Source organism: Bufo bufo, chromosome 5, assembly GCF_905171765.1.
Source record: "Bufo bufo chromosome 5, aBufBuf1.1, whole genome shotgun sequence".
In the NCBI taxonomy this organism is placed as follows: domain Eukaryota; kingdom Metazoa; phylum Chordata; class Amphibia; order Anura; family Bufonidae; genus Bufo; species Bufo bufo.
The window spans coordinates 16848419-16869608 of record NC_053393.1 but is presented as its reverse complement, the minus strand read 5'-3'; the positions used below and the strand labels follow the sequence as shown (position 1 = coordinate 16869608).

Below are 21190 nucleotides of genomic sequence, written 5' to 3'. Positions count from 1 at the left end.
CCCCGAGTTCCAACATCTGCTCAAGAAGAAACTTGTAGGTGAGACGTTTTGAACATTTGTCTTCTTGGAAAAGATTGGTGAAGACAATAGCAAGATTGAGTCATATTGCACAGACTTTCCGCAAGTCTAATCAGACATCGTCTTGTCATGGATGGCACACCTGCAAGGAGTCCCCCAATGCATTAGAGTATGAGAAGGCAGAGTTATTTGTCATACGTGGTGTGCAAGAAGAAGTCTTTGCAGAAGAGATTAAGTGTCTGAGAGGCAATAGACCAGTCTCAAAGGGTAGCCCACTATTCACACTAAACCCAGTAATCGACAATGAGGGTACGCTTCGAGTCGGTGGACGGCTGAATAAGTCAAACTTGGTAAGAAGAGAACAGAACCCCTTGATAGTACCAAGAAGCCACCATTTGGCAACCTTGATTATCCGGCATTACCATGAGAGAGTCAGACATCAAGGAAGACACTACACAGAAGGTGCAATCAGAGTTGCAGGGTTCTGGATAGTTGGAGTGAAAAGACAAATAGCTGCGATCATTCACAACTGTGTCAAATGTCAGAAGTTAAGAGGTAGACAGGTATCAACAGATGGCTGACCTACCCGCAGACAGACTGAGTGAAGATACACCCTTTGCATATGTCGGAATCTATATATTTGGACCATGGACAGTAACGGCTAGAAGAACCCGTGGTGGTCAAGTCAACAGCAAAAGATGGGCTGTAATGTTCACTTGCTTAAGTGTAAGATCTGTACATATCAAAGTAATCAAGTCAATGGACACCGAGTTTTATCAATGCTCTAAGGAGATTTCTTGCTCTAAGAGGTCCCGTAAAGATGTTGAGATTGGATTGTGGAACTAACTTCATTGGTGCTTGTAGAGAGTTACAGATAGACCGACAACAAGTTGGAAATTATTTGAGTGATCAAGGCTGCGTTTGGAAATTCAACCCACCACACTCTTCACACTTGGGCGGAGCATGGGAACGCATGATTGGGATGGCAAGGCGCATACTGGATTCAATGTTGCTTGATGTAAGTTCTTCACGCCTTACCCATGAGGTGCTCACCACATTCCTTGCTGTGGTTGCAGCAATAATCAACTCAAGACCGTTGACCGCCATATCTACAGACCCAGAATTTCTGACTATCTTTACTCTAGCTAGATTATTGAGCCGGAACATTGGACAGATTCCAACACCAAAGGGTATCTTTGATGAAAATGACATATATAAACGTCAGTGGAGATACGCTCAATACCTTGCAGATTGTTTCTGGGACAGATGTAGGAAGGAATACCTCACACTTCTCCAAGGATGTGAAAAGTGGCAAACCCAGAAGCCTAACTTAAAGGAAGGGGAGTTAGGTAGCCAGTTGCATATGTAGCCAATCTAAGTGAGGGGTATTTACATAGGGACTATATCAAGGGAAATAGCGTCTTTAGCTAATTCCTGCCACTATTGACCTAGCCGAGCACTAGGTTAGCTCAGTGGATCACAATTGTTAGACACTTCATCAGTGTGCCAGAACGTAGGGGCAACACTGTGTCTGGCAATTCCATACTGTTAATGATCTAAATGAGCACCAGGTCAGCTGAGCAGGATCGTATCGCTACACGCTGTATAACTGTGCCAATATATCCCGTCCCTTACATTGAACCACAGACACTGCTATCATCAACCCACACCTAAAGAGAAGAAGAGGCTGGAGCAGGGTGTGTGGTTCGTCCTTTGTTTTATATGCAATTATCCAGATTTTAACTTGAATATAAATGAAGTTTGGGTATTTTATTTTAATTTGAGCTCTATCTTACATATAGTGAATAAATACAGGAACAGTGATGTCATAAAGCTAATTATAGAGTATGATCTTCTTGATTTTTCAATATTCTTCCTATGAGCTTCAGAGATTAAATCTCCCAACACTCATTCCTTGTTCTGGGAAATGTTCTTTACAGTCATTGGTTGTAGGAAACACTAGCTGCTCCTGCATTATAGGAGCTGTTAGGTGTCTGTCCACCAGCTTGGCATCTGAAAGGTCTAACCTCAGGACACCATTGGTGATTACATGGCTTTCAGAAATATCAGGCGTAAAATGCTCCATGACCACAGCCTAGGAATATTCCCTATCAACTTCGGCCACCTTTCCAAGGATGCTGTCATGAAGACGACTCCCTTCCATGTCTGGATCAAAAATTAACTTCACACATAATGTGTTTAAAAATATAGTTTCACCAAAGTTTAACACATAACACAGCAAAGGTCATTAAAATTCAAGTCAAGGTTTGCTGCAAATGTGTATTTAACAGACTACATGTCAAGTTAACAATGGCTAAATCTGTAGAAAGTTTGGGATCTTCTATATTAGCAGAAACAGAGAGCTGCTGAGGAAGAGCGGTTCTCAGTCGGGTGGTCCTGGTCCATCTGTAACACCCCAGAGTTGTGTTACTACACTCCTCTACCCAGCTACTATCTCCTAAGAGCCTTTATACTGTCATCTGATGTAATTTACGTTATATCTTCCACAAATGTGCATAAAAAAAATGTTAAAAACCATGTTAAATGCAATTGTTTATGTAATTTGCCTGGTTACCAGTAGGTGGCAGCAACACAATGGCAAGTACAAGTTATAGTTTAGTGTATCTAAGCTGGAGTGGATTATTTCAGTTTAGCTCCCTCTCTGTGGAGAGAGTGGGCTGATCCCACATCCTGCAGCATGGGTGGAGAAGGAAGTGTTAGTGTACCAGCCACCCCTGTTGGGGAAGGCTGTGTGATAGTGTCCAGGAGACCCCCTGTATCGGGAAGACAGCAAGGACCTAGTCTCGGCTGAGACTTGGCCATATGCCCAGCTTGAGCACCTTCAGCCCCAGCTGGATGAGAAAAGCAGAAAACTACAGACAACCTCCAGAGTTCCAGGAAGAAAGCATCCCCTGAGAATCCATCTGTGAGATAAGTCCAGAGACCTAGGAGAAGCCTATTCCTCCTCAGCTAGTCTGTCCCCACACAGCAGGAGGTACCAGATAAGTGCAGAAACTAACCCTGCCACAATTACAGAGCTACCAAGCTGACATTTTATCCTGCAAGCTCCACATTTAAAGCAGAAGTACTCATTCCTGCCAATCCTTGCCAAAACCTGCTGGGACCAAGAGATCAAAGCTGTATGCTGCTTGGATGCAAGTTATTTCAAGTGAAGCATCGTTTGAACTTCATCTAAACGTCTGGATGTCATTAATTCTGCAAAGTTCCTCTATTACTCCTACTATCACTCAAATTTATTGCAAGTGAGCCAGGAGCCAGGAGTCAAGCCGGACCTAGGTAAGAGACACTGTGACACAATGATCACTATCCTACAGAGACATTATAGGCCATTACACCACTCTGGCATTCCTAATCTGGGACGTGCGTTATAACATCTTGGAAGGGCCCTGGAATAGTACCCTGCACACGCTGCAATTGGTGTCACGACAAATACAGGATATATTATCCACTTGACCCTGCCACTGCATTAAAGTGGCGTCAGCGAACCCGTTCCTGGTCACTGCACATCCATGTATTACATGGTCAGATAGTCTTTATAAATGTAGCACTATATGTTCGCTGTAGCTACTCGTGGACATCCTAGTTGTGGCACAGTTTTTATTAGTGGGATTTAGTGGGGGTTTTCGTATTCAATTTGTTGAGGGAGAATTTGCAATCGGCTAGGCAATTTCCAGAAGTGGTTTCCGAAAAATTGCGTAAAGTGGTGAAGTTGGGAGGCATGGTGGGCCCCTTTTTGGCCCAACCGTTGCCAGAGTTGAGGGTGTCCCCTTTGGGGGTGGTGCTAATGAAGGAACCACATAAATTCCATCTAATTCATCACCTGTCATTTCCAAAGGGGGTTAAGTTAACTATGGTATTGCGCCAGAGTTGTGTTCAATGGTTATACAAGTTCGACAAGGCGGTTCGTTGGGTTCTGGTATACAGTCAGGGGGCATTATTGACTAAGGTTGATATGGAGTCAGCGTTTAGTCTTTTGCCAGTGCATTCTGACTGTCAGCACCTTCTGGTTTGTTTCTGGGATTGGGGGGGGTCTTGGTGTTTGTACATGGGCTGCTTAATTAAATGCAAATACAGATGTTTAGCGCATTCTTGTAGTGGGTGGAGCGGGATTGGTCTGGGTAGAGGTCCATCATCCTTAACTCAGATGATATTTTTGCTTATCTGGCCACTGGACTAAAATGGGTGCTCAGTTATGTTGCACACCTTCTAGGTTAAGGCGCAACGTCTTGGTGTATCGTTAGCGAGTGGCAAAACGGAGGGTCATACGACAGCATTAAGTTTTCTTTTTTAAGTCGCGATAGACTGTAGGTTGCCAGCTGACAAATTGGCAGATTTGAGGAGGGTGGTGTCTGCGGAGAGCCACATTCGGAAGATACAAATGCGCGATTTGCAGTCTCTGCTAGGGAAATTGAACTTTGTGTGTTGAATAATGCCCATGGACGGATATTTTGTAGGCGTTTGGCTCAGGTGACAGCGGGAGTTCGGGCTCCGCATCACATTGTGTGGCTCGGCAGGGAGCTGCACAAGGATTTGCCGGTCAAGGATTTGCTATCCTTTTTGGATCAATACAATGGTCTGTCTTTTTGTATGTCAGACGTAGTGATGACGATGGACTTTGAGCTGCTTACGGATGTGGCTGGGTGGAAGACAACTGGATTTTCGGAGAAGTGAGGCAGTGATCAGTTGGCTGGGGATTAGAGGTATGCCAGAATTTTATCTGTTTGTGCATTTGGATGCCCTTCCAGAGATTTTGGTGTTACATGTAGGGGGTAATGATTTGGGGGGATGCCCGTTTAGGGAACTTATTAATGATATTGTTGTCGGATATTGTGCCGAGGAAGCGTTGGAGGAATGCCAGGTCTGTGCAGCCGGTAAATAAAGTGAGGATCAACGTGAATCAGGCGCTGGCGTGGTTTGTGGTTAGGAATGGGGATGTCGTGGTGCAACACAGGGAGCTTCAGGCTAGTGAGGGGACATTCTGGAGAGCCGACAGGACGCATTTGAATGCAGCGGACATTGATGTTTGGTGTTCTACATTGCAGGATGTCGTCAAACTGGCGCTCCGGGTGTGGCAGAACGTCACCATGTGATCATGCTGGGGGAGCACAGTGACGTCAACACGCTCAGCGCAGGTCTTTTGGCAGATCTTTTCCACTCAACAGAGCAGACTGCCTCTGCTTCTGTTCTTTCTCATACAACTCTAGCTTCCATTTTAGGAAAAATTATTTGTTACCACGAAGTGCGAAGAAGTTCAGCTTTGTGGGGGATACAATTTTTGCTAAACTTTGGATCAAATTCCACTTCGGATGCTTTGATTCGCTCAACACTAGTTCTTATTTATGTTATTTATATTATTTATGTTGTTTTGTTTAATAAAATAGCTGCTGTGGCCAATTACATCCTCCTACAGTTGTTGAGTCTTCCTTTGAAATGGTGGGGTGAAGCTTGGGAGGAGCGAGGCGACAATTCCTTAGTCAAGACATATTGAATATTCTAGTTGTCCCCTGAGTCTGAGCACGCTGAACTCTGAAGATCTCTATGTCTGTGGTGTATGAAGATCAGAGTATTCAATATCTACGCCACCCAGCATGCACTGCTCCATGTCTCCCCGTGGACACTTACCTTCTTCAGGTTCTTGGCAGCATATCTCAAGTCCATGTACTTGGGGGTCCCTAGCACAGGAATCGGGGTAGGTCCGGGGGGCAATGAGTGGTATCCATGCTGTTTGGACCATGACTGAAGAATATAGACCGTGAGGAGGAAGATGAAGGAGAGAGTGAGGATGGTGATCAGCTCCATGGTTCCTGTGAAAAGGATCAGGCTGTTACTTTCACCTTTGTGTTAACTGTTTTCTCACCAAACTAGACCAGATGGAATTAACCCTGTCCTGACCTCACAAACCTCGACATCATTGTTCTGTATCATTACACTGGAATTATTGCTGTGCCACAGTCTATGCAGGTGATATATAGAATAATGCACTAATATGAGGTTATCCACCAACCAAATGAATACAAATACACAAACTCCATTACAAAACCTGATCTGTCACCTAGAAAGCATATCCGATACTGGAATCACTCCTGAGAATCACCGATACAGCAGTCATCGATCCAGGCGTTTTATTTTTGTTTATTTTATCATAAATGTGAGGGGGGCAGTTATACGAATTTACTATATTTGTGGAGTTGTTATTATTTTTTTTTAAACACGCTTGTACATACACTGCAATACTCCTTGGGACCTGAGGGTAACTGGTGGATGCAGATTTTGTCCACTCAGGAATCGGAGATCATTACAATCCAGTAGAAACCTTGGGACACATTTACGAAAAAAGTGGAGTTTTCATTCTCCCGGTCTAAATATGTAGGAGGCAGGTAAATCATGTGCGAAAAATCCACAGCTTTCACAGTAGCAGCGACCTGGATGAGGTATGAAGCATGCTGTGGACACTTAAGAACATGCGGGACATGGTCGGTTTATGAATTTTACCTGAAGTGTGTGGAAAATCCTCAGCGTTTACACATCAATATCGACTGTCCACTATCTGGTGTGGATTTCGTATCGGAAAATAAGAACCTTGTAAATCTTCAGTATGACCTCACGTATGTGAGACGTTCAACCCGTGTACAGCCATGGGTATTCTGACTATTCAACGTTCTGCATGTGGCGTGGGGCAATGTGTCGGTCAGATGTCAGGATGACCTCCAGAACGCTCCCTGGTTCCCTGTGCTGATACTTCATGAGACGTTTCCGCTCTAACCCCCATTCTCAGGATTGCTGCAGGCTATATAGGTATATACACACTTGACCCCACATCTACTAACACCGCCGTATCTAACATGCAGCCCCATCCTGCAGACACAAATGTAAGCTTCTCACTGACCTGTGTCATCCGGCTCCTCCGTCCTGGTGAACCTCAGCTGAGTTCTGATCACTCCACCGTTCCTGTCAAAGATATATTCACTATACACTAATGATTAACTCCATCAGTATCTCTTAACCCCTTAGTCTCTGTATGTTTGTGTAAACTGTGCCGGTTACACCAGGACTTCCCTGTTTTGTTCTACAATGGCAGGCACATACTTCCCTAGGAATGTTATCTCCTTATAGAGTGTTAGAGTTCTTCTGATCAGGGTCCTCATACCTCTTATTTTAACCTCTTCCGGACATATGACGTACCGGTATGGCATGTTGTCCTGGTACTTAAGGACACATGACGTACCGGTACGTCATGTATAGTTCCGATCACCGCCGCCCGACGGGCGGTGATCGGAACCCGGTGCCTGCTTAAATCATTGAGCAGGTACCTTGGCTCAATGTGCCGGGGGGTCCTGTGACCCCCCCATGTCGGCGATCGCAGCAAACCGCAGGTCCATTCAGACCTGCGGTTTGCTGTTTCCAGGTTATTCGGGTCTCTGGGGACCCGATAACCCGGATCAGGATGGTGATCGGTGGTGTGATAATACACCACCAATCACCATCCTGCGATCCTGAGAGGTGATGGTGACATCACCTCTCAGGATCGCTCTCATTGGTCGGCTGCAGGGGCGGGAGGTTCCAATCATCGCAGCGCTCCTCTCCTCCTCCTTTTGTGTCCAGGGAGCCGAGGAGAGAGGAGTGTCTGAAGTCACTTTGTGAGGCTTACATAATAGAAACCACTGAAAAATGACCCCATTCTAGAAACTACACCCCTCAAGGTATTTAAAACTTATTTTACAAACGTCGTTAACCCTTTAGGTGTTCCACAAGAGTTAATGGCAAATGGAGATAAAATTTCAGAATTTAGATTTTTTGGCAAATTTTCCATTTTAATCAATTTTTTCCAGTAACAAAGCAAGGGTTAACAGCCAAACAAAATGCTATATTTATTTCCGTGATTCTGTAGTTTGCAGAAACACCCCATATGTGGCCGTAAACTACTGTACGGGCACACAGTAGGGCGTAGAGGGAAAGGTGCGCCGTATGGTTTTTGGAAGGCAGATTTTGCTGGACTGGTTTATTTACACCATGTCCCATTTGAAGCCCCCCTGATGCACCCCTAGAGTAAAAACTCCATAAAATGGACCCCATCTAAGAAACTACACCCCTCAAGGTATTCAAAAATGATTTTACAAATGTCATTAACCCTTTAGGTGGTCCACAAGAGTTATTGGCAAATGGAGATGAAATTTCAGAATTTCTATTTTTGGTAACCTTGCCTCACAAAAATGTAATATAGATAAACCAAAAATCATATGTACCCTAAAAATAGCCCCAACAAAACTGCCACCTTATCCCGTAGTTTCCAAAATGGAGTCACTTTTATGGAGTTTCTACTCTATGGGTGCATCAGGGGGGCTTCAAATGGGACATGGTGTAAATAAACCAGTCCAGCAAAATCTGCCTTTCAAAAACCATACGGCACATCTTTCCCTCTACGCCCTACTGTGTGCCCGTACAGTAGTTTACGGCCACATATAGGGTGTTTCTGCAAACTACAGAATCAGGGAAATAAATATAGCATTTTTTTGGGCTGTTAACCCTTGCCTTGTTACTGGAAAAAAATGGATTAAAATAGAAAATTTGCCAAAAAATTAAAATTCTCAAATTTCATCCCCATTTGCCAATAACTCTTGTGCAACACCTAAAGGGTTAACAAAGTTTGTAAAATCAGTTTTGAATACCTTGAGGGGTGTAGTTTCTTAGATGGGGGTCACTTTTATGGAGTTTCTACTCTAGGGGTGCATCGGGGGGGGCTTCAAATGGGACATGGGGTAAATAAACCAGTCCAGCAAAATCTGCCTTCCAAAAACCATACGGCGCACCTTTCCCTCTACGCCCTACTGTGTGCCCGTACAGTAGTTTACGGCCACGTATTGGGTGTTTCTGCAAACTACAGAATCGTGGAAATAAATATAGCATTTTTGGCTGTTAACCCTTGCTTTGGCTGTTAACCCTTGCTTTGTTACTGGAAAAAATGAATTAAAATGGAAAATTTGCCCAAAAATCTAAATTCTGAAATTTTATCTCTATTTGCCATTAACTCTTGTGGAACACCTAAAGAGTTAACGACGTTTGTAAAATCAGTTTTGAATACCTTGAGGTGTGTAGTTTCTAGAATGGGGTCATTTTTGGGTGGTTTCTATTATGTAAGCCTCACAAAGTGACTTCAGACCTGAACTGGTCCCTAAAAATTGGGTTTTTAAAAATTGATCCAAACATGAAGTAGACATATGGGAAATGTAAAGTAATAACTATTTTTGGAGGTATTACTATGTATTATAGAAGTAGAGAAATTGAAACTTGGAAATTTGCAATTCTTTAAAATTTTTGGGTAAATTTGGTATTTTTTTATGAATAAAAATAAATTATTTTGACTTCATTTTACCAGTGTCATGAAGTACAATATGTGACGAAAAAACAATCTCAGAATGGCCTGGATAAGTCAAAGCGTTTTACAGTTATCACCACTTAAAGTGACACTGGTCAGATTTGCAAAAAATGGCCTGGTCCTTAAGGTGAAATAAGGCTGTGTCCTAAAGGGGTTAAAGGGATATTCCAGTTATATAAAGTTATCCATGTTATGAGAACAGGGGCTCTGTACCCTATGGGGCCCCCAGAAATAAAACAGAGTGGCCGACTACCTCCGGTACTCCCACAGAAATAAATAGAATGCCCGTTCCGTTCATTTTTGGGGATCCACCTGGTACAGGGCCCCATTTTTGTGATGGGTGGGGGTCGCAGAGGTAGGCTCCCACCGATCTAACCTGTGGATAGAGCTTAACTGTCTATAACTGGAATACCCTTTTAAATGGTAATTTGCCTCTTTCTCTGTAATGTCGGATCTTCTTAGTACTTCTTAGTATGTAGCAGCTGCTGCCAAGGCCGATAAGATCGTTGAGGCATCACAAGGGGCATAGATGGTGGTGATGAGTACATAGTCCTGCCACTTTACACATCACTGGTCAGACCACACATGGAGGACTGTGTACAGTTCTGGGCTCCTGTGAACAAGGCAGACATAACAGGGCTGGAGAGGGTTCAGAGGAGGGCAACTAAAGTAATAACTGGAATGGGTGGACTACAGGTCCCAGAAAGATGATCAAAATTAGGCTACTTTTACATCTGTGTTTTTTCAGGATCCATCAAGGATCAGCAAAAATGTTTCTTTTAGGATAATACAACCATCTGCATCCGTTATGAATGTATGTATTATCTCTAAAATGGCCATGACGGATCAGGCACTAAAACCACTGTAAGTCAACGGGCGACAGATCCGTTTTCTCTTGTGTCCGAGAACACAGATCTGGCACCATTGACTTGCATCTTGTTTCATGCCGGATAGGGTTATTCACTTTAGAAAAAAGACGACTAAGGGGAAATCTAATAACCATGTATAATTATATCAGGGGTCAGTACAGAGATCTCTCCCATCATCTATTTATCCCCAGGACTGTAACTGTGACGAGGGGACATCCTCTGCGTCTGGAGGAAAGAAGGTTTGTACACAAACATAGAAGAGGATTCTTTACGGTAAGAGCAGTGAGACTATGGACTCTTTACTGTAAGAGCAGTGACACTATGGACTCTTTACTGCAAGAGCAGTGACACTATGGACTCCTTACTGTAAGAGCAGTGAGAATATGGTACTCTACTGTAAGAATAGTGAGAATATGAAATTAGTTACGTTATTACAAACTTAGGCCTAAATCCGTTTTTTTCTGTCTCCAATAAAAAAAAATTAAAAGGGGTTATTAAATCATTATTACCAGGATGTAGGTGAGTACAACACCAATACACAGGGTAGTGCACAATATTATCTGAGAGGCCCAAAAATGTCAGGACCACAGAAGGGTTCCAAACAAAAGACCCAGAGCCAGAATGTGGGTAGTAGCAGCACAAGCTATTCAGCCAGAAATAGTAGTAGTAGTAGGTAGCCATTGACCCTACTGGCTTTGGAAAGGCGCAACATTATCTTTGAGTAGAAGGAGGATGAAATTGTGGATTGGATGGCTCACTCCTCCTCTCTATTTCATCAGGATGACATGAAGGTGACTTCAGAATCTGACACCAAGCCGTGGAGCCAGGGGTCACAGCGTTCCTCCTGATCCTCCTCCTTGCAGCCCAAGGAAAGGCTTTCAGTGGAGTTGTCGTAGTCTTCACTGCCCTTTCCTAGTGGGGCACCTTCCTTCAGGAAAACCCCACCACACCCTATGGCAGATAGTCAAGAGAGGCTAGGCTGCCCATCAGAGGAGGTTAGGGAGGAGGCTGAGGACCCCATGCATAGCAGTGTTAATGAGGCTGGTAATAGTGGCACCTGTAGCCACAGCATTGGAGTAGGGGCAGTGAACTTGGCAGTCGGGAAAAACTGAAAGCAATAGGGGACTCAGGAGCCCACCATGATATCTCATAGTCTGATGAAAGCGGCTGGTAGGGTGAGGACGATTGTGTGCTGGACAGGACCTGTGAGCTGGATTGGGGTGCTGAGGAGGAGGCAACATAAGTGGAGAAGAGTGGTGGTGGCAGCAATAAAATACTGAGGTGATCTACCTCCCAAAGAATGGCCAGGGCAATGTCTCTTTTGGGATCTGGTGATGCCGCTGACACTGTAGGTGGGTTAGGCCCAAAATGTACTAGAGTTAAGCTGGGCTTGGCTTCCTGTAGCTCTCGTATGGCATCTTTTTCTCCACAAGCCAGGCACACAAAAGCACAGCCATGTGCAAGAACTGTATGATTAAAATAAGCCGTGGAAGCCGTGGCCGTTCAAATGCAATCATAGGTGTCACATGAGGCGGCATCACTGGATTCTTTAGGAAAATACAACTAGCCAGCATTCACAATCAGAACAAGTCTTTCCTCCTTCTTGAGGTCCTCTTTGTGTCAGCTAACCCACATCCCCAAGCAGTACACTTTCTCATCACCATCACCCTCTTCTTCTTCTGCTAAGACTCCTCCTTGTCCTCTACTCCATCATAAATACATCTATAATGGACTGTTTGGCCATGAAAAACTTTTCTCCACCAGCAATTAACTTGTCTACAAGCTGAACCCCCACCTGTCCACTTTGCTCTCAGTGCAGTCGCTGCAGTACCATTGTAGTAGTGCCTTGTACTCACACATGGCAGAGAACGCGGGCCACTCCTTGAGATTCTCACAGTGTGGCAAGCTGCATTCCACAGGGGACACCTGGAGCAGCTGTTACGGCAGGGATTGTACATGTCTTTCCTGGCCCATGTTTTTTGCAGCAATGGGGAGTAGTGATGAGCGGCAGGGGTTATATTGGAATTGGTGAAATTTTGCGAATATTTTGCAGAATATTCATCAAATATTCGCAAATTTGAATATTCGTTATATTCTACATTCTTTTTTTTTTACTCGACAATTGGCAAGGTAATGATCGCGTAATATGCAAATATTACGCGATCAATACAGGCATGGGTCAAAAGGGAATATGTAGCGCTTCTGCTGCCCCTAGTATTACAGCCATATGCCTCTTATTACCCTACCCTTTCCACATCCACTCTGCACTGCTGCTGCTCCCAATTAAAAGGGAGAATTGTTTAGGCTTGTTCACAGTGAACCATCCTTTCTTCTGACAATCAGCACTTGTGTGTGTCGTATGGGCAGCATTGTGACCCTGTCAATGCATCCTTTTTGGACGCTTGGTCCCCACAAGCCACAGTTTATCTCATAACACCGTGTGTATTTAAACATCATCTGCCCCTATAAGGCCGCTTTCAGACAAACAAGTGTCACGCTCCAGACTGGAAGCGCAGCTCCCATCCTGAACTTCCAGCACTGCCGGGGTCGCATAGCATTTATGATGCTATGTAACCCTTACAGTTCTGGAATGTGTTGTATAACACTGACATAATGCAGTCAGTGTTATCCAATATATTACAGAACTGTAAGGGTTACATAGCATCATAAATCAATATAATGCTATGCGACCCCGGCAGTGCTGGAAGTTCAGGATGGGAGCTGCGCTGCCAGTCTTGAGCGTGACATTTTTTGGAAGCTTTGGAACAGAGCCGTTTCTTGGACCGGGCGGGCCGAGTGACCGCCCGGGGCGCTGTCAGAAGGGGGGCGCCGGCAGGGCACTCATCTCTATAGTCATCTGAATCGCCATCCTCAGGACGGCGATACAAATGTCTGTGGTGCGGCAGCCGGCAGGGGAGGGAGAGGTGTGTCCCCTCCCTGTTCCTCTGATAGGCTTCCAGCACTAGGCCGGCAGCCTATCAGAAGCCGGTGCAGGCGGCGCAATGACGTCATCGCGCCACCTGAGCCAGCGAGGGACACAGGCTGGAAGAGGCCTACATCGCATCCGGGAGGAGGTAAGTATAAGTTGTTTTTTTTTATATATATATGTACAAATTACAATACTGGCACATAAGGGGGGCTGCTGGCAGATAAGGGGGGCTACTGACAAAGACATAAGGGGGACTACTGGCACATAAGGGGGGCTACTGGCACATGATAGGGGGGCTACTGGCACATTAAGGGGGGCTGCTGTCACATAAGGGGGGCTACTGGCACATAAGGGGGGCTACTGGCACATAAGGGGGGCTACTGGCACATAAGGGGGACTACTGGAACATAAGGGGGGCTACTGGCACATGATAGAGGGCTACTGGTACATAAGGGGGGCTACTGGCACATAAGGGGGACTACTGGCACATGATAGGGGGGCTACTGGCATATAAGGGGGGCTACTGGCATATAAGGGGGGCTACTGGCACATAAGGGGGGTTGCTGGCACATAAGGGGGGATGCTGGCACATAGGGGGCTACTGGCACATAAGTGGGGGAGGCTGCTAGAACATAAGGTGGGCTGCTGGCACATAAGGGGGGCTACTGGCACATAAGGGGGGCTACTGGCACATGATAGGGGGGGACTACTGGTACATAAGGGGGGACTACTGGCACATAAGGGGGACTACTGGCACATAAAGGGGGCTACTGGCACATAAGGGGGGCTACTGGCACATTATAGGAGGCTACTGGCATATAAGGGGGGCTACTGGCATATAAGGGGGGGTACTGGCACATAAGGGGGGCTACTGGCACATTATATGGGGCGACAAGCACATAAGGGGGGCTAACGGCACTTGATAGGGGGGCTACTGGCACATGATAGAGGGGGCGACTGGCACATAAGGGGGCTACTGGCACATGATAGGGGGGGCACTCTGGCTACTGGCACATAATGGTGGGGGGCTCCTATTACTGGCACATGATTGGGGGGCATCTTACTGGCACATGATTAGGGGGCATCTATGGGGGCACATCTTACTGGCACATTGGGTGGCACTATAGGAGCATCTACTGAGGCTAAAAAGAAGGGGTATTTTATATGGGGGGCTCTGTATAGGGGCATTTTATATTAGGACACATTATGGTGGGTACTATGGGGAAGGGGGGAGAGGAGCATTATGGGGTCATCTACGGGGGCACTAAGAAGGGGTATTTTATATTGGCACATTATGGGAACATTAGCTCAACTGGGGGCATTACAAGGGGGTATGTTTTGCACATTATAAGGAGAATTATTTCTACTGGGGGCGCATTATGTTGGGCTTTATTACTCCCCCATGGTATGACCCCCTAGTAGCAGCACCAGCCTCTCCCTGCTCTGCTATCCATCTGCCCCTTCTCCAAATCCTTATTATGAAATATTTCTCATTACGATAAAGCACAACATCAGCTCCACCGAGCCCCCGGCCAAAGTGTTGAAGTGGCGTCCGAGATCCCCAAGGGCCAAGCCAAGTAACTGTAAGTTTTCATGTGAAATATGTTTATGTTATACACATATAGCATACACTGTGCCACACAATGTACAGTATACCTCTACACTGTGCCACACAATGTACAGTATACCTCTACACTGTGCCCCACAATATACAGTATACCTCTACACTGTGCCCTACAATGTACAGTATACCGCTACACTGTGCCACACAATATACAGTATACCTCTACACTGTGCCCCACAATGTACAGTATACCTCTACACTGTGCCCCACAATGTACAGTATACCTCTACACTGTGCCACACAATATACAGTATACCTCTACACTGTGCCACACAATATACAGTATACCTCTACACTGTGCCACACAATATACAGTATACCTCTACACTGTGCCACACTATATACAGTATACCTCTACACTGTGCCACACAATGTACAGTAAACCTCTACACTGTGCCCCACAATATACAGTATACCTCTAAACTTTGCCCCACAATGTACAGTATACCTCTAAACTTTGCCCCACAATGTACAGTATACCTCTACACTGTGCCCCACAATATACAGTATACCTCTACACTATGCCACACAATATACAGTATACCTCTACACTGTGCCCCACAGTATACAGTATACCTCTACACTGTGCCACACAATATACAGTATACCTCTACACTGTACTCCACAATGTACAGTATACCTCTACACTGTGCCACACAATATACAGTATACCTCTACACTGTGCCCCATAATATACAGTATACCTCTACACTGTGCCACACAATATACAGTATACCTCTACACTGTGCCACACAATATACAGTATACCTCTACACTGTGACACACAATATACAGTATACCTCTACACTGTGCCACACTATATACAGTATACCTCTACACTGTGCCCCACTATATACAGTTTACCTCTACACTGTGCCACACAATGTACAGTATACCTCTACACTGTGCCCCACAATATACAGTATACCTCTACACTGTGCCACACAATATAGAGTATACCTCTACACTGTGCCACACAATATACAGTATACCTCTACACTGTGCCCCACAATATACAGTATACCTTTACACTGTGCCCCACAATATACAGTATACCTCTACACTGTGCCCCACAATATACAGTATACCTCTACACTGTGCCACACAATGTACAGTATACCTCTACACTGTGCCACACAATATACAGTATACCTCTACACTGTGCCACATAATATACAGTATACCTCTACACTGTGCCCCACAATATACAGTATACCTCTACACTGTGCCCCACAATATACAGTATACCTCTACACTGTGCCACACAATGTACAGTATACCTTTACACTGTGCCACACAATATACAGTATACCTCTACACTGTGCCACACAATATACAGTATACCTCTACACTGTGCCACGCAATATACAGTATACCTCTACACTGTGTAGGGGTTATACTGTTTATTGTACAGCATGGCACAGAGGTTATATTGTCCGGCATGGTGTAACCTCCATACATTTTATGTACAGTATACAGTAATCCGCCATCTATGCTTTGAATCTGGTTTTATATGTTACTTGGTTTTTGTACATTTACTTGCGTGTGCTAGTTGAGACCTGCTGTGATTGGGTTTTAGTCAGTTATTAAATGCTAACATGACAGTTTTTGGGTTTTGCACATTATTGATGATTCTATTTCATGAATACTCTTCTAAGGATATTGCCTTCCTTTATACTGCAGTTCTCCTGTACCACTCTGCCTGTGACTTTTAGCAGTTTAAGCAGTAATTTATTATTTTCTTTTGCTCTCAATAAATCTTGTGTTGAGCATTAAAAAAAAAAGAATATATGGTGAGACGGTTGCAAGTACTCTTCTGATATGATTTCATCGAGCAGTTTTGATGGGGGTGGGGGGAGTTTTTTTCACACTCGCCCTGAGAGAAATTTTACCTAGAAACTGCACTGCTTTGGAATATAAAAAAGCAGAGCACATGTGCCAGCGCGATGCGTTTTTAAACACAGTGTTCATTAACTCAAACGTTCATTTAACTTTAGCTATGTATGTCAGTGTCACTCAGATATGATATACTATTGATGTTATTGTGCTAAAGAGCTTGGGAATGGAAAAATAAACCATTCAGTCCTACGAGGCTAGAGGGTGTTATTTACCAGTTTTCAGGGCAATAGCAGCAACTTTGGTCAGGTCCAAATTGATTCGCTTATAAAAAATTTACCAAACCTGAACTGAAATTCAAAAAGTCCATTCATATCTGTAAGAGCAGTGAGACTATGGACTCTTTACTGTAGGAGCAGTGAGACTATGGACTCTTTACTGTAAGAGCAGTGAGACTATGGTCTCTTTACTGTAAGAGCAATGAGACTATGGACTCTTTACTGTAAGAGCAGTGAGACTAGGATACTCTTTACTGTAAGAGCAGTGAGACTATGGACTCTTTACTGTAAGAGCAATGAGACTATGGACTCTTTACTGTAAGAGCAGTGAGACTAGGATACTCTTTACTGTAAGAGCAGTGAGACCATGGACTCTTTACTGTATAAGCAGTGAGACTTTGGACTCTTTGCTGTGAGAGCAGTGAGACTATGGACTCTTTACTGTAGGAGCAGTGATACTAGGAAACTCTTTACTGTAAGAGCAGTGAGAATTTGGACTCTTTCAGTGAGACTATAGACTCTTTACTGTATGAGCAGTGAGACTATGGACTCTTTACTATAAGAGAGGTGAGACTATGGACTCTTTACTGTAGGAGCAGTGAGACTGTGGACTTTACTGTAAGAGCAGTGAGACTATGGACTCTTTACTGTAAGAGCAGTGAGACTATGGGCTCTTTACTGTAGGAGCAGTGATACTATGGACTCTATACTGTGAGAACAATGAGAGTATGGAATTCTTTATAGTAAGAGCAATGAAACTATGGAATTCTTTACAGTAAGAGCAGTGAGACTATGGACTCCCTACTGCAAGAGCAGTGAGACTGTGGACTCTTTACTGTAGGAGGAGTGAGACTATGGACAATTTACTGCAAGAGTAGTGAGACTATGAAATCTTTACTGTGAGAACAATGAGAGAATGGTATTCTTTATAGTAAGAGCAATGAAACTATGGAATTCTTTACTGTAGGAGCATTGAGACTATGGGACTATATACTGTAGGAGCAGTGAGACTATGGGACTCTATACTGTAGGAGCAGTGAGACTATGGACTCTTTACTGTAGGTGCAGTGAGACTATGGACTTTTTACTGTAGGAGCAGTGAGACTATGGGACTCTTTACTGTAAGAGCAGTGAGACTATGGACTCTTTACTGTAGGTGCAGTGAGACTATGGACTTTTTACTGTAAGAGCAGTGAGACTATGGACTCTTTACTGTAGAAATATGACGAATACATTGTGGAATATGACGAATACATTCGTTATATTCATTTTGTGGAATATGACGAATACATTCGTCATATTCGCTAATTCTACCAAGCCAACCATAGTAAACCAGGTCCAAGTTGAAATTGCAATTCAATTAATTCAAGTTATAATAATCGAATTTCGATTTTAACTTAGCACTGCTATATTCCATATTAGGCTAGAATTAACGAATATGGAATATAGCAGTGCTAAGTTAAAATCGAAATTCGATTATTATAACTTGAAATAATCGAATTGCGATTTCAACGTAATTCTCAAATCCGACAGAACATTCTAGTATTTGGAGACGTTCCCATGGTGATGGGGACGCTTCATGAGCACGGAAGTCGGCAGAAGTGGCAACGGGCACTGACTGGAGCAGCCAGGAAGCCAGGAATCCTAAGGACAGGTAAGAACTACTTTAGGGAAGTGGGAAAGAAAAAAATATAACAATTAAAAAAAAAAAAAAAAAAAAAAAACAATATTCGAAATATCGACTTTATATCACTATATTCGAAATATTAGCAAATTAGCGAAGTGCCGATATTAGCGAAAAAAATTCGATATTCGAATATTCGCGCTCAACACTACTCTGATGCTGCCACTCTGTGCCAGTCATTGCACTGGTGGCCCATACAGTATAGAATCCAATTTAAACTGCTTGTCCTCACCCACAAATCTCTCCACAGTGCTGCACCACCCTACATCTCTTCCCTCTGTCTTCTGTCTACCACCCTTCCCATGCTCTACTCTGTGCAAACCATTTATGACTGACATCCACCATAATGCAAACCTCTCACTCCCGGCTCCAAGACTTCTTCCAAGCTGCACCATTTCTCTGGAATGCCCTACCCCAAGAAATTAGGTTAAAGGCTATGTACAACTTTGGTGCCAATTTTTTATTTATTATTGCTTTGTACTCATTTTGAGCTAAAATAATTTTTTTAATTTGTCTTTATTTGTCCTTATCTCTGCTCTCTGCCCTTATAAATACTCATTATAGCTCAGTCCTTATCTTACCGATAGGAATGTGGCTTAAATTTGTGTTTATGACCTCTCAGTAGTTTAGAGATAAGGTTTATTAGATGACCAGCACAAAGTAAAAGTGAAAGTACCAGTCACAAATCTAGAAAACCGTTAACCCTTTGTGACACAACAGCTCAATATTTGTAATAAAGGCCAATTGAAAAAAATGATTTTTAGCCAAAAATGAGTAACATGCAATCATAAAAAAAGCCTCCAAAGGTGTACTTAGCCTTTAAATCATAATGTACACAGTTTTAGGGTGGCCTATGACATCTCCTGATCTAACTCCTCTCCATATATAGCCCATTTATCATCATTTCCTGCACCTGATCCTCCACAAAACTCTCCACCACACTCAGAAGCACTACAGATATTGGCTGGTGATGGCTCATGCCGCTTTATATCTACTCTCCTATTTTCCCAAGATCGCCGAACCATTGCACAAAACTAGGACTTTTACATTTTGTGTCACCCCTTTCTCCTCATAGATTGTTAGCTATTGTGAGCAGCGCCCTCATTCCTCTTATTATAATTATTGACTTCTCTGTTGCTATGTTATTTATGCTATGTTTCTACATGAAGCCCTGAACTGTAAAGTGCTGCAGAACATGTTGGCGCTATATAAGTAAAGATTATTATATTATGATCATTATTATTATTATTGACCCTGCCTCCATTTCTTTATTTTGTTCCACTAAGGAACCATTTGGACATAGGTCCTTCAGGAGCATCTAAGTTTTTTTTTTTTTTGCTTTACTGAAGGCTGCTATATGCTTTTCTTTTTGTTCAACATAAGGGATTAGCTAGGAATCTTGGTGCACACTTTTACTGTCACTGCTGCTGCTGCCACCCTCCCACCTCTGTCATGGGACCACTACTTGAACATTGGTGCACTGCACAGTTATGTAAATGGTGAAAAATTGTAGCTGAGTCTGTAGTTCAGCAGTCTTCTACGCTCTTCCTCCACTCTCCTTGCACTTTCACTGTAGTCCAGGGGCGTTGCTAGGGTTTCAAAAGATCCAGGGCCCGAGCCCCAATGAATATGTCCCAATTCTCTAAGTCGCACCCTCCCTCCCCCTTTCCATACACACCGCATTTTGCTATATTTGTTATACCGCAGCACATACCTGTCACATCCAGTGCCTCCAGGTGACGTCTCCTCCTATGCAGATCATTTGGCCCTCCAGTATTAATAATACCCTCACAGAGCCCCCAGTAGAAATAAGGCCCCCTATTGTTCCCCCAGAGGTATTAAAGCTCTCTACAGACCCCTCAGTAGTAATAAGGCCCCCATAGTGCTCTTAGTAGAAGTAAGACGGATCTATAAGTCCCTCCTATAAAGCCCCCAGTAGTAATAAGATGCCTATAATGTACCCTGGATTTATAATACCACTACAGTGCCCCCAGTATTTATACTGCCCCCTACTGTTATAATGCTCACCCTGAAGTGCCCCCAGTATTTATAATGCCCCCTGTAGTTATATTCCTCTCTCCACCATACAGTCCCATGTAAATAACATAACACCATCTCTCCAGCCCCCTCCAAAATACAGTCCCATGTAAATAACATCACTCCCTCCTACAGCCACCATCAACATACAATCCCATGTAAATAACATGACCCCCTCTCCAGCCGCCTCCAACACACAGTTCCATGTGAATAACATCCCTCCTTCAGCCCTAACATACAGCCCCAGTTAAATAACTACAACTCCCAGCATTGCTCTGCCTTTCCCTTCACTTACCTCTCCTCATGTAGCAGACATCACCACAGATTCTCCTCCTCTTCACTGCAGTCCTCTCCTGCACTGGTCACATGATGGTGACATCATCGCAGGTCCTTCTCAACCACTGCCTGTTTTACTGGTCACATGACCTGTGATATCATCACAGGTCCTTCAGCTTTTCCGGTGCATTAGATTCAATTGTATTGCAGTCCCAAGGACTGTATTATAGTTGTATCTATCTGGC

General features: G+C 43.9%; 1 protein-coding gene across 2 annotated transcripts in view; it reads right to left on the bottom strand.

The window, feature by feature from the left end:
• LOC121001064 (cytochrome P450 2C39-like) overlaps positions 1 to 21190 on the bottom strand; it is a 160232-nt gene that overhangs the window by 136478 nt on the left and 2564 nt on the right. The window contains exons 2-4 of one of the 2 annotated variants that reach the window (XM_040431961.1): positions 10482 to 10498; positions 9878 to 9879; positions 5662 to 5843 (exon numbers count right to left, since the gene is read on the bottom strand). In XM_040431961.1, coding sequence (XP_040287895.1) covers positions 5662 to 5838 — 177 coding nt within the window. In that variant the 5' untranslated portion in view covers positions 5839 to 5843; positions 9878 to 9879; positions 10482 to 10498. Of the gene's footprint in view, positions 1 to 5661; positions 5844 to 6925; positions 6987 to 9877; positions 9880 to 10481; positions 10499 to 21190 lie in introns of those variants that run through there. The other variant, XM_040431960.1, reaches the window with a different exon arrangement.